The 12,495-nt window shown below is 65.4% G+C and overlaps 1 protein-coding gene across 2 annotated transcripts; it reads right to left on the bottom strand.

Moving 5' to 3' along the window:
* Positions 1–1,674: 1,674 nt before the first annotated feature.
* PTGS1 (prostaglandin-endoperoxide synthase 1) lies at positions 1,675–11,124 on the bottom strand. Of its 2 annotated transcripts, none has more exons than XM_027470912.3 (11): positions 10,945–11,124; positions 6,809–6,925; positions 6,560–6,700; positions 5,793–5,936; positions 5,439–5,620; positions 5,258–5,341; positions 4,868–5,114; positions 4,016–4,302; positions 3,169–3,316; positions 2,669–3,057; positions 1,675–2,592 (listed from the first exon to the last, which is right to left on the bottom strand). In XM_027470912.3, exons 1-10 carry the CDS (start codon positions 11,054–11,056, stop codon positions 2,687–2,689), a joined length of 1,833 nt encoding a protein of 610 aa, XP_027326713.3. In that variant the 5' UTR covers positions 11,057–11,124; the 3' UTR covers positions 1,675–2,592; positions 2,669–2,686. The 2 variants fall into 2 exon arrangements, with proteins under 2 accessions (XP_027326713.3, XP_027326714.3); XM_027470913.3 differs by having other exon boundaries at positions 10,951–11,124.
* Between the last annotated feature and the right edge of the window lie 1,371 nt (positions 11,125–12,495).

Genomic DNA, 12,495 nt, shown 5'->3' with positions numbered 1-12,495 from the left:
GCCCCCGATCCCGCCCAGGTGATGGCCGTGCGCAGCTCACACCTTGAGGCCCCCTTTGCATGCAGCAGCGCTGCGGGCAGCTGATCTCCTCCTCCCGTCCACTCCGGTCATTGTGCTCGGTGAATCACTGCTCCAAAGGTCACACAAACACGGGCAGATGTTGGCGCTGCCGTTTCGCGCACCGCACGTACGCAGCACAGCGCCAGCGGTCTCCTCTCCAGATCGGCCCGCGGGCAGGCGAGCTGCAGCTGTGCTCCCCGGAGGAGCTTGTTTAAAAAATGGTGCTTGGCTTGTATGAAGGCGTCTTCTGGGCGGGCCAGGAGCAGGGAACAGCAAAAAGGAGTCTGTCGGAGCTGGGTGTCCGGCAGCCCCCAGCTCCGTGCTGAACCCTGGATGCATTGGGCAGCCCCCCTGGGTGATGCTGGGCTGTTCAGAGCCGCAAGCTGCCGTCGTTTGTACTCTGTCAGGTTTGGCAGCGCTGCCTCAGCTGCACTATTCCTGGCAGGATGTTCCTCCGTGGCGGCAGGGAGCACCTAGGCAGCTCTCCCCGTGTGCCTGCCGGGCCGCTGTGCGCTTATCGGCTGGTAGCAAAGCCGTGCTGGCAGGCTGCGATAGCGACAAACAAAAGCAGGATGTTTGTGGTCTAACTGAAACGAGCCGAGCTTGTGCTGCTAACCAGATGCTGAAGGATGCTCGGAGGCTGGAGCTCTGCACGGCGAGGGCAGTCGTGTGTGTGCCATGGAGGTGACGCGGGAGCACAGTGCACAGCTTGTGGGGTGCATTCCCCTACGGGGAGATGCCAGCAGCCAGCCTGGGTGCTGCTCACTCTGCTTTTCCGCAGTGTTGCCACCTGAGCGAGGGCTGGGACCCTCTGGCGGGCTGGCAGCCCCTGGAGCACGAAGCCACCACATTTTGGGCTGTGGTGGGCTGGGTGTGTTGGTGCCCAGGCACGTCCTGCACACCCGTGCCTTCCTCAGCAGCAGCGTGTGCAGTGCGGCAGAGCAGGGGTCTGCAGGGGACTAGGACCTACAGATGGAGGGATGTGGTGGGACAGCTGCTCTGGGTGGTTTTTGTGGAAGTTTTGTCACCCAAGAGTACCAAGAGCAGGAGCACTGCCCACCTAGCAGACGGTACTGCCAGGTTTCACTGGTGAATTGGCCGCATGCTGCTGTCTCAAGCCCTGATGCGGGGGCTCTCCAAGACAGAGCAGAAGCACAGGACCGGGGTCCCTCCAGCACCTCCAGCCACTCAGCACAGCGGGGAGCTGCAGCCTCGCCTGCAGCTGGGGCTGTTTGTGCCCTCAGGGGTGGATTTCACGTGATAGAAGTGCCCGGTGCTGGGCTTAGCTTAAGCTCTGTGTCACCAGCAGCAGGTTTGTGGGGCGCTGGTGGCCGGTGGGAAGCAGCGGGGCCAAAACCTTCATGGAGGCTGTGGCACGGCCCCTGCTGAAGCACAGGGAGCCGGGAAGCTCTGCTTGTTTCTTCTCACACAGCTGGTTAATGACACGGGCACGGTGCTGGTGAGCATGGCTCACATCGACAGCCCGGCTGAGCACTCACCTTCCACCAGCGCCGCCGAGACGTCTGCTCTCCCAGCTCCTGCTGGCCCTGGGCACTCTGCCTTGGCCTGGCTCTGCCGAGGGAGAGCTTGAAAACTTGCTGGAGGAAATGAGAGTGGTTTTTAATAATGTTTATTCGAGAGGTCCATTTTCTGGGATCTGACTGGGACCAAGGCCAGCGACCCTGGCTTCCAGCGATCGCATCACGTTGCTGGCGATGGCTTACATCTGCGAGCTGTGGAGCGGGACAAGCAAGTTCAGTGCGCCTTGGGGGACGTCATTTACTCAGCTATTAATGCAGGGCAGTGTAACGAGCATAGGGTGCAAGAGCCTTAACGGGTGATGGGCACAGAGGTGGCATCGTGTGTGACGGGGCCAGTGCGGTGCCAGGGGCACGGGGGCCTGGGAATCTCACCGAGACCCAGGGCTGGTCAGCTGGCACGGCCACACCGCTGCACCCGGCATGCCTGGGATGCTTGTTTGTCCCAGGCAAGGCAAATGAGGCTGCTGGGCTGGGTTGGGCCAAGCCAGAGCCAAGCAGACTGCAGGAGAGCCAGGTGAGAGCGCAGCCCGAGCTGGGCCAGAAAGGAAGGAAGGACAGACGGACGTCTGCAGCGCATCATCCCCATCCCTCCCTCGTTGCCACGTGTGGAAGACAAGGCTGGGAGGGCTCCCTGTGCGCCATGCCCCTCTCCATCCGAGCGGGGACGCCCCTGCAGAAGAGGGGCTGCTGGTGCTGGGAAGCAGCAGGAGCTGAGGCTGAGCAGGAGCAGAGGAGCCAGGAGCACCCCCGGGCACTGGGGGTCCCCGGAGAGCCCCAAACGTGGCTTAGCACAAGGCAGGGGCTGGGAAGAGGAACAGTTCTGCTGAGCACGGGCGATGGCAGCTCTTCTGCCTGGGCTCTTGAGCTCTTCCCAGAGCGGGCACCAGCCTCTCCCTGCCAGCGTGGGGCTGGGCTGGAGCCTGCCCAGGGCGGACGATCGTTGGTCCTGCTCCTGCCGGGCACGGGGTGGGTTCCCCAGCCCCGCTGCTGCCTGCAGGGACAAAGAGGACACTCAGCACTGGGTGGGGGGCTTGTTCCCCCAAGCCCTGGATGAGGACAGACCCTACCTGTGCAGGGTGGAGGTGCTAGAGCTCCGTAGAGGGCCCACCACCACCGCCCCGGCTGCTGCCGGCCGTGCCTCCTGCCGCGGCGTCCGGCACACGGAAGGCCACGTACGGGCACCTCTTCACGTTGAGGCACACCAGCTTCTCCAGGGATGCTGTCTTGACTATCTCAAAGCCAGTTGCTCCGCCAAAGGTACTGGGCTTCCAGTACTCCGGGGAGCAGATGGGGTTTCCAAGAAGCCCCTTCAGGGAAAAGGGAGCTCCGATCTCCACCATGCTTTCTCCGAAAATGCCGTTGGGTTGGGGTTTCTCAAGCAGCAAGCCCGGGTAAAACTCCAGCGCGTCGATGTCTCCATAGAGCTCCTCCAGCTCTGCAGCCTTCTCCTCCTCTCCTGCACCAGGTGAACACCAGGCGCGTCAGCAAGGGTCTGGCCTTGCCATGGGGCATGGGGACGTGGCAGGAGGGAGACCTGCGGGCCCTGCTGGCAGCACGGTGCTCGTACCTGTGAGCTCCTGGAAGGATTTGTAGGGCTTCATGCCAAACCTCTTCCGATACTCATTGAAGGGCTGCAGCCTCAGCTGCCGCGACTCCATGATGACCCCGACGGCCACTTTCAGGACGTTGGCGTTGATGGTTTGGCCCCCGCCGATCTGGAGGGCGAGAAGACAAGGAGGGGCACGCTCACATGAGACACGGGGAGGCTCCAGCCTCCATGGAGGCACAGCCCGGCCTCCCTGCCTGCATCCTGGGCATGGCGTGGCCACAGCGGGACAAGGGGGTGCCAGGGGCAGTGCCAAAGACCGGCGGTGGCACAGTTTGGGGTAGAGCCCATCTCCTGCAGGAGAAGCCCTGGATGGCAGCGTCCCACCGGCCAGGACGGAGGGAAGGAATCACTGAGTTTGGGGGTCTGGGGTCGCGGAGGGAGCCTGCACACCCCAAGAGCAGCAGGGCTGTGTGCCAGCAGTGTCGCTTTGCCCATGTCAGAAGCATCGATGTAATCACTTGGAAGAAAACATCCATGTGATGGCAGCAAAGAACAGCGTGAGCCGAGCTGTGCCCGTGCCCAGGCTGCACCCAGCAGGGTGCCGCACGCTGCTGGCTTCGCCCTGATGCTTATTCCAGTGTCCTGGGATCAAGCAAATGGGGCTGCCACGACCCAACCTCACCCCACTGCTCATGGGGAGGACTCCCCAACGCACACACTGCCTGCTGCCCTTGGGAACAGGCTGTGAGTGCTGCACACAACCAGGACATTCGTTATGGGTGGGCTGTGGCTGTGCTCTGATGATGCCTTGGGCCCGGGGTCCCGCAGCCCCCCGTGGGACGTGCTGCAGAGAGCAGGACCTCACCATCCCCGCGGTCTGCTTGGAAAAGGACTCCACCAGGGCCTCCACGCCATAGTCCAGGAGCATGGAGGTGTTGTAGAGAAACTGCTCGTAGCTGTACTCTTCCCCCTGGATGACGAAGGAGTCTGGCATCAGCCCGTGCCAGTGATAGAGCTGGTTGAACTCCACCGCGATGCGATTCCGGTACTGGAACTGCCTCCCGAACAGCAGCTCGGGGTCGAACTTGAGGCTGAGGAAGTACCCGCTGAGGTGCTGCACGTAGTCTTCAATGACGATCTTGATGGTCTCCCCTGGGCAGGAGGCGAGAGGAGGAGGCGTCAGCTGGCAGCAGGAGCAGCCACAGCCCCGGATCAGCCCCGGCTCCCCCAGGGCTCGGGGCAGCCCCGGTTACTCATGTGCTGAGTGAGGCTCCCCATGGCAGCCTGTCCCTGCACCCCCGCACCCTCTGCCGCCCGGACCTGCCTGACATCGGGCTTGTTGTTGGCTGGGAGTTTCTGTCATTTATCTTTTTCACCGGGAAAGGTCAGCTTGCCAAAAACAAAACAGTTTCTGAGAAAGCTGAGCTTGGTCTGGAGCTCAGAGGCAGTGTGGTGGTATCGTGGGTCTTTCGTAAGTCTACTGTAATTCCACACAGTCGCCTCCATCCAAAATCCAGACCGTTAAAATGGAATAGTTCAGAATGATGGCTAAATTGCTCAAAAGTAAATTTTCTGATGGACTAAAGCCAACGATCCCCAGAAGGCTGCCAGAGGAACTCCTCCAGCCTTTAAAGCCGGGCTGGCCTTGCAGAGCCCGACAGCACCAGGTCACTGTGGGAGGTGGGACGCGGGGACCCGCGGTGCCGCCAGCCCTCACCGATGAGGATGAGCCGAGCCGTCTGGAAGAGCTGCTCGTCGCTCCAGGTGGGGTGCTCCTGCTTCAGGATGTCGCAGACGCGGTTGTGCTCGCGCAGCCAGAGCGTGGCGTACATGCAGAGCCCCGGCAGGAGCCCGAACACCTCCTGACCCATCGCCAGCTGCTTCTCCTTGGGGACGGCAGGCGGGTACACCATGTGGACCGGCGCTTCGGTGACCGAGGGGGGGTACACCTCTCCATCCACCACCTCGGGGAGACAGGAACAGGGTGGTAGAAAGGGAACAGGGGAGAAAACCACCCTGTCCTGGCAGCTGCCAGAGGGATGTGGGTTTCAAACAACCTCGGAGCACGGAACTGAGACGCATTTTGGCACATGGTGCCACGTGGTACCTGGAATTTGAGCTTCCCGTCCCTGAAGAGCCGCAGCTGGTGCTGGCGCTGCAGGTTGTCCCCGTACAAGTGCCCCAGGTCCACCTGCGAGACAGCACCGTGTGACGGGAGCACCACCTGGCCGTGCCCACCCCTGGACCCCCCTCGCCCCGCGCCGGCCACCCTCGCATCGCGCCCTCACCCCGTGCCCCAGCGCCTTGGTGAAGCCTCGCCCCATCTTCCCAGACGTCTTGAAGAACTGGTGGGTGAAATGCTGGGCGAAGAAGGCAAACATCAGGTTGGTGCCCCGGGGATCGGCTTCGAACTTGTGCCGCAGCAGGAACCTCTCCGCCAGGAGCTGGGCGTCGGGGAGCTGCCGCTTCCCTGCGGAGGACGGGGGTGACGCCGGTGCCCCGGCAGGTGCCAGCGGTGCCGTGGGGGCTCAGGCACGGGCACTGGGATGCGGTGGTGCTGCAGCAGGGACGGACCCGGTGCTGCTCTGCAAACCCAGCCGTGTTCATCGCCTCGTGGTGCCGGTCCTGCGCCGGGCACGTACCTTTGGTCCCCATGGGCGTGGGGCAGTCATCCGGCACCGGCGGGAGGATGCGGGTGTAGTAGCTGACGTTGGCGTAGGCCTCCCAGCTGATGTAGCCGTAGTTGGAGTTAAAGGTGGGGGGGCTGGGGATGAGGTTGGCACGAACTGGAAGGAGAGAGCAGTCAGTGCCGCGGGGCAGCACCCAGACCCCCAGGAACCAGGAGGTGGTGGGCAGAGCCCGGCCACGTCCTGCTGTGCTGTGCCCCCCCCCCAAACCCAGCCTTTTAGGGGCTGCAGTTCCCTGCAGGAGCAGGGGGGTTGTGCTGCTGCACGAAGTGGATTCCTGCATGACGAATTAGATGACAAACATGCAGAAATGGGGAAACCAACAGCCGGAGCCTCGCGAATGTGTTCCTACAGCTCCAAGAGCTGGAACCTAAATATTTACGCGAAGTGATAAATGTAGGGACAGAATTAACATGGGCCAGCTCCATATTTCCACCAGCTGCTCCCTGTGTCTGCTGGAGAGCCCTTGGGAAGGGGATTGCAGCGTGCCGAGAGCAGCTCATGTGTCTCAGCTGGCTCCCAGCCCGGTGCGTGCGGGGCTCAGCCCCCTGGGCCCCCACTGCTAATGTCCCCTGCGGGCCGGCTCGCGGGGAGGTGGCCCCAAACTGGAGCCACCAGGAGATGCTCGGTGGCCCCGCTGTCCCCTGCCCATGCTGGTGCTGCTGGAGTCCTGCTCGGCCCCAGGACCTGTCCCAACCCCTCCCGGGAATCGCCCCCCGCACCTGTGAGCACGAGCCTCATCAGCGTGTCCCTGATGAAGGTGCTGTTGATGATGTCCCAAAACCACCTGAAGTGAGTGAGGACGAAGTGGTAGAAGGCGGGACTGGGCTTCAGCAGGTTGTGGAGGCGCGTCCAGAGCTCGGCTGGGGGAGACAAACCCGGGCACATGGCTCAGCACTGGATGCTGCAGCGCTCACCCTGCTAACGCAGCCCCCGTGCGGTGCCGGGGCTCCTCCGGGAGGGGGACTTACGCGAGGTGCAGTTAGTCCCGAAGTACCCCGTCCGCGTGCAGTCGCACTCGTAGCCTTCCAGGCCAACCCGCACACACACCCCTTGGTGCTGGCAGGGGTAATAGCAACACGGGTTCACTGCGGGGAGAGAGACAGAGAGGTCACCGGCCATCCACGGTGCCACCGCTGCCCCGAACACAGCTGGGAAAGAAAGAAAGGCCGAAAGGTGCTGCCAGAGCATCCCGTGTGGGGTCCCTGTGCCCCGAGAGCCCAGGAGCTGGCAAACCCCTGCAAACACAACGTCAGCTTTGTTAATAATGGCAATTGTCTGGGCTGGAGTTTGCTTTGGCACGCGGCTGCTTTGCCCCAGCCCCGTGTGCGGGTGGAAGGGGCTGCCCGCGGGGCTCCTTCCTCCCGGCACCAGCCCTGGCCCTGCCGCTTCCTCCGCAGCCACCTCCTTGCCCGCGCGCCCCAGCTGCAGCCTCCAGATAAGGGGCTAAGGGGCTGAGGGCCCCGTCCTGCCCTGCCTGTGGCCACCGGGGTCCCAGCAGCTGCCGGTGCCCCCCCGGTGTCACCGGGCAGCGCGTTGGGGCCAGCTCCTGCAGACGCGTGGGCGGCCTGGAGCCGCTGCCCCCCCCGCCAGGACCTTCCCCGGCGTCGGCGTGGGAGGTCGGGGCTTGGAGAGACGCGGCCCCAGCAGCGCCGGCACCCCACAATCTGCTGCTTTCCCTGCCCCAAACGGGGGACGACAAAGCTGGAGAGGAGCAAAACCACGTCTCGCTGGGATAAAACAACCCCTGCGTGTACTGGAGGGATGGGGCATGGGGGTGGTGGGGACACGCGGGGACAGCCGCGGCACCCACCGGGCTCTGCCCCGGTGCCACCCCGCAGAAGGCTCCGGGAGCTGTGACCAGGGGGTGGCTGCAGCATCCTCGGCCCTGCGGGGCTCAGCCCAGTCGGCTCCAAGTTCTGCTGGAGGCCGGAGCCAGGCTCTAACGCCGGGGGGAGGTGGGCAGGCACAACGCGCAGCACATTTTTCCATAGGAAATTGAAGCTAAAAACGAACATCTTTGAAAAATCAAGCTCATTTTGCAAAGTCTCCCAGTTTCCCAGGCAGATCGGGGCTGGGACAGGGTGGGGGCTGCCTGGGGGCTGCCAGCTCTCACGACTGCTCTCAGCCCTGGGATCCCGAACCCCTCATGCTACGGGGGGGCAGCTCGCAGAGTTCAGCTCCCAGCCCTTCCTTCGGGCTCCCTTTCATCCCAGCTCTTTCCATCCCAGCCTCCGTTACACATCCAGACGGGCGGCAGCGGGCAGGTCCTTATTTATCTCGGACAAATTAACTTCAGACCACCCGCCTGCAGCTTTTTGTAGCACGGAAACTTTTACCGTGCCGCAGCGCAGCCAGAGCATCCCCGGAGCAGTTCCCGCGCCAGTAGCTCCGCGCTTGGCTCCACCACAAACATCTGCAGGAGTGGCCCCGCTCCCTGCCCCGGCCAGCTCAGGGGGGGGGACACGGGGACGCTGCTGTGGGGCCGGGTGGCTGCTCCGTGCCAGGGCCCCGCAGGCAGCTGCCTCCTGCCAGGGTCACAGCGGTGTCAGCGCCGTGGGGGCCCTGAGGTGGGGCAGGAGCGGCATGTCCCAGCCACAAGGGCGCGAGGGGCCGCGGCGTGTCCCAGCCCGCGACAGCCGCCCCCCGCGGCGCTCCCGGCCTCTCTCCACCCCGGGCAGGAATCCTGCCGGGACGGCTCCAGGTGTGGGGAAAGCCGCTCCCGGCCCCCGCGCTGGATCGCGGCCCCCTCCGTGACAGCTGAGCCGGTGAACACGTGCGATCGGCGCTGAGAAATGCCAGATTTTGGGGGACGACATCCGCTCTGCAAACCGCAGCCAAAGCGACGTGGGGTGAATCATGTGCAGGCTGGAGCCGGGCTTGCCCGGTGGGACATTCCCGTCTTGCGCACGGCTGCGAAGACAACAAACGGCTCACACGCTTGTTTTTCGCATCGGGGATGGTTTCCTTGGGTTTTCCGTGAGCTGCTCCCAGCCCGCGCCACGGAGCCAGATTGTCATCTGCAACCACTTCTGGCCGCACCGCCAGTGACAGCAACCTGCCAGGGCCGCAGCTGCGCCGCACATGGGGCTGGCGGCTCCTCCTCCCGCACCTGCGGCCGGGCACGGGGGCTGCTCCCAGCAGCGGGGCTGGGGGGGGACATGGCCATGCCCCAGCAGCAGCCCCGCGCTGTGCCCGTGCTCCGCCGTCCCCTCCGTGCAGCGGAGCCGAAACCCCAACAGGGACAGGGGAGGAAACCTGACCGCAGGTGGCAGAAATGGGCACAAATCAAAATCGGCTCTGACAAAGGCACCCACGGGGTCTGAGCCCAACCGACCTCCCCGTGGTGGGACCCCGGGCACGGTGCTGGCATCCAGGGGCCTCCACGGTGTGGGACCTCCACGAGGAGCGGCTGGAGGGGCCGTGGGGTTATTTTGCTGGAAGGTTTGCTCTTGAACAGAAGCACAGCCCCGAGGGTAAGGCTGCAGACGAGCTCCCAAGGGCAATATCCATGGGGGCAAATGGAGAAACGCCACGGGACCAGGCTGGCTCAGCTCACAGCCTGGGAAAACCTCAACGGGGAGCAAACATCGCTGCTCAGAGGCAAGGTGGAGCCTGCGAGGGGCTGAGAAGTGCTCGGAGCAGCAACCATCAAGCGGGCAGGAGGCTGCAGGCGAAGCCCAGCATCCTGTTATTCTGTCTTCTAGAGCAGATCTGAGCACAAGATTAAGGCCGTGGTCCTCCAGCTGCACACCTCCCGCAGCCCATCTGCTCTGCTGGCAGCACCTCGGGGCACAGCACAGTTCCCCTAATTCCATCAGGTATCTCCCTTGCTAATTAGAGCTCGGAAGATAAGCATCCTTTTGCGTACATCCCAGCTACGGGTTCTTTCCCCACGTGGTGAGCTCTGCTTTGGCCCCATCCTGCAGCCAGCGTCTTGGGGCTGCCCGTGGCTGCACCAGCCTGGTGTGTGCCTGTCCCAGCCACCATGGGTTGGGTGTCCCCAACCAGTCCTGGGCCCATCCCGTGGCACCCAGCGCGCTCAGCCCTGCCGCCAGGACACACAGTGGGGTGCCACAGCCCCGTGTCGGTCCGGGCGCTGTTCCTCCTCCCGCAGCACTCGCTCCCATGCCTCGAAATGCCGTAACCCTCAGCTCATGTTCCCGTTTCGGACACACACGGTGCCGAAAGGGGGAAGTCTCCACCTTAGGGGCATTGTTTCTGGGCAGGAACAGCCGCCTCAACGCCGATAAGTCCCAGCAGGGTGGCTGCAGGGAAGGGGTGCGGGGCAGGGGGAAGGAAGCCGTGCCCTGTTCCAGCAGCCCCCTCTGCCCCGCTCAGCCCCAGCCAGCTCCCTTTGGAGTGCTGCACCCACCTCCTGCCCCCCCAGCCCCAGGCCATGGAGATGGGGGCAGCATCCCTCACACCAAACGCAGCCGGAGCCCCGCCGAGGGACGCAAACCACGTTCCTGGCTTAGTGGGGAGCTGCAAAACCCGAGAAGTTCCCTGAGCTGGACCCGGGGTGGGCTTTTCTCCGTGGAAGGGAGGAAAATCACCTCCTGGAAGCGGGACCGGAGGCAGGGTCCCCCTGGGGACCTGGAGGGAGCTGCTCCGGGGCAGCACGTGGAGGGAGGTGGCCCCACGAGGCTGCGAGCAGCGGTGCCCCTCGATGCCCCGGGCTGCGGCACCGGGGGGCTCCCACGGCCACGGACACGCGGGGGCTCCTCCGGTCCCTGCCCGTGGCCCCGGGGGGGCGCAGCACACGGGGGAGACCCCCAGGACCCAGCTCTTTTCCCCGCCGTGTCCCGATCCCACGGGGCTGGGCACCAGCGGGACATGGGCACGATCGTGCCCCGGGACACACGCGTGGCCCCCCCGGACACAGCCAGCGCCGGGAGCACCGAGGGGATCCGGGGGGTCCCCGAGCTCTCCCCCCGTGCCCCTCCCGGGGGCAGCGCCCCCAGCCCCGCGCCCCCCACCCCCAAACATCCCTCCGGGTCCCCGGCCCCTGCCGGATCCCGGCGCATCCCCCTCCCCAAACCGGATCCCCCCGGACCCCCCTCCCCGCCCGGTCCCTCCTCGGGCTCCCCCCCCCCCCGCCCCGTACCGGTGCCGGTGCCGGCGGCCGCGGCGCTCCCGGCGGCGCAGAGCAGCAGCGCGGGGCCGAGCAGAAGCCGCAGCCCGGCCGGGGGGGCCCGGGGCCGGCACCCACCGCCCATGGCGAGAGGCAGCTCCGCCGCGGGCCGCCGCTGCCCGGCCCGGCCCCGCCGCCCCCGCCCCCGCCGCGCCTCCGCCCGCCCCCGACGGGACGGGGCCGCCTCCGTGCCCCGGTCCCCGCGGCCCCGGCATCGCCGTGCCCACCCCCGGCTCTCCGCATCCCCCCCCCGGTCCCCTCTCCCCGAGCATTTCCTCGCTGCAGCCCCCGCTGCGACAGCCCCGGGGAGCCTGGTGGCACCCCCAGCGTGGTGGCACCCGGAGCCTGGTGGCACCCTGAGCACGGTGGCACCATGAGCACGGTGGCACCATGAGCCTGGCACCGTGTCTGGCCGCTCCTGCTCTCCCGTGCTGGCAGGGGGCCGTGGCAGAGTCCCAGGGCACGTCCCGGGGGTTTTGCCGTCACCCCCCGCAGCGCAGCAACAGCCCCGGGCACCCCGGGGGTGGCCGCGTTTTTCCGCCACCCGCGGTGGAAGCGGCTGCAGCGGGGCCGAGCCAGGAGCCTGCTGAACTGGAAAGTGGAAAGGTGCTGCTGCTGGAACAGCCGGCTCCAAATTGCTGCTGGGAAGGAGCACGCGGCTCCACGGCGGCTTCGTGCCACGATCGTCCCTCTCGGCGGTGACCTGCCTGTGCTGGGGGTGGCCGGGGATGGGTGGCGGAGGGGTTTGTGAGTGCCCCGTGGGCAAGTGCACCAGCCTGACCCCAATGTGAGCTGAGCGTGCCCTCGGTGGGCTCCAGCAGGGTGGAGGTGCCGGCTGCTCCTGGTGGATGAGTACTGGCAGCGAGGGACCAGCACCGAGGGACTGGTTTTGCTGTAACGGTGCTGCCAGCACCCCACTGGGCAGCACACGTGCCAAGCTCGTGCCACGTGTCTGCTCCCCAAAACGAAATGCAGCCACACTGCACCAAACGAGTGCTGTGGGGCCCTCCTGGTGCGCCCAGCTTGGAGCCCTGGCAGCAAAGTGCTTGGGGCTGAGCCCTGCAGCTCAGCACGGTGGATTTGGAGGCTGTTTCTGTGCGCTCCCATCCAGCAGCAGGAGGCCACCGGCGTTTCCTGCCCCCTCCAGCCCCCAATGGCCCCATGGCACCGCAGCCCTGCGGGCTGGCTCAGGAAACCGAGTGGTTTACCCCATAGAGAGGCTCTTTTTCCCCATCCTGCCAGCTCTGGTGCTGTCCCCCTCGCACGTACCCAGCACCCAGCCTCAGCACGTGTAGGACCTGGCCGAGCCCACGGCCCCACAGCCAGCCCCACGCTGCTTGGGACCGGCCGACACCGACAGCCCCACGTGGCGGCAGGGGAGGTGGCTGGGGCTGGCTGCCCACAGTTTTCACATCTCCCGCTCCCTTCCCTTTCATCAGGATTCAATAATCATTTGCTTGCACAATACGGGAAGCAATTGCAACATCCCCAGCCCCACTGTCTCGCCAGGACTTTTTATAACCT

This window comes from Anas platyrhynchos, chromosome 18 (assembly GCF_047663525.1).
Source record: "Anas platyrhynchos isolate ZD024472 breed Pekin duck chromosome 18, IASCAAS_PekinDuck_T2T, whole genome shotgun sequence".
NCBI classification, from domain to species: domain Eukaryota; kingdom Metazoa; phylum Chordata; class Aves; order Anseriformes; family Anatidae; genus Anas; species Anas platyrhynchos.
This window is presented reverse-complemented; position numbering and strand designations above follow the sequence as displayed.

Bases quoted from the DNA above. Each gene is read 5' to 3' on its own strand.
- PTGS1 (XM_027470912.3), bottom strand. From the start codon at position 11,056: ATGGGCGGTGGGTGCCGGCCCCGGGCCCCCCCGGCCGGGCTGCGGCTT. The intron at 6,701-6,808 runs GTAAGTCCCCCT...TGTCTCCCCCAG, and splicing joins CGGGACTAACTGCACCTCGC to CCGAGCTCTGGACGCGCCTC. The intron at 3,058-3,168 runs GTACGAGCACCG...CACCTGGTGCAG, and splicing joins ATCCTTCCAGGAGCTCACAG to GAGAGGAGGAGAAGGCTGCA.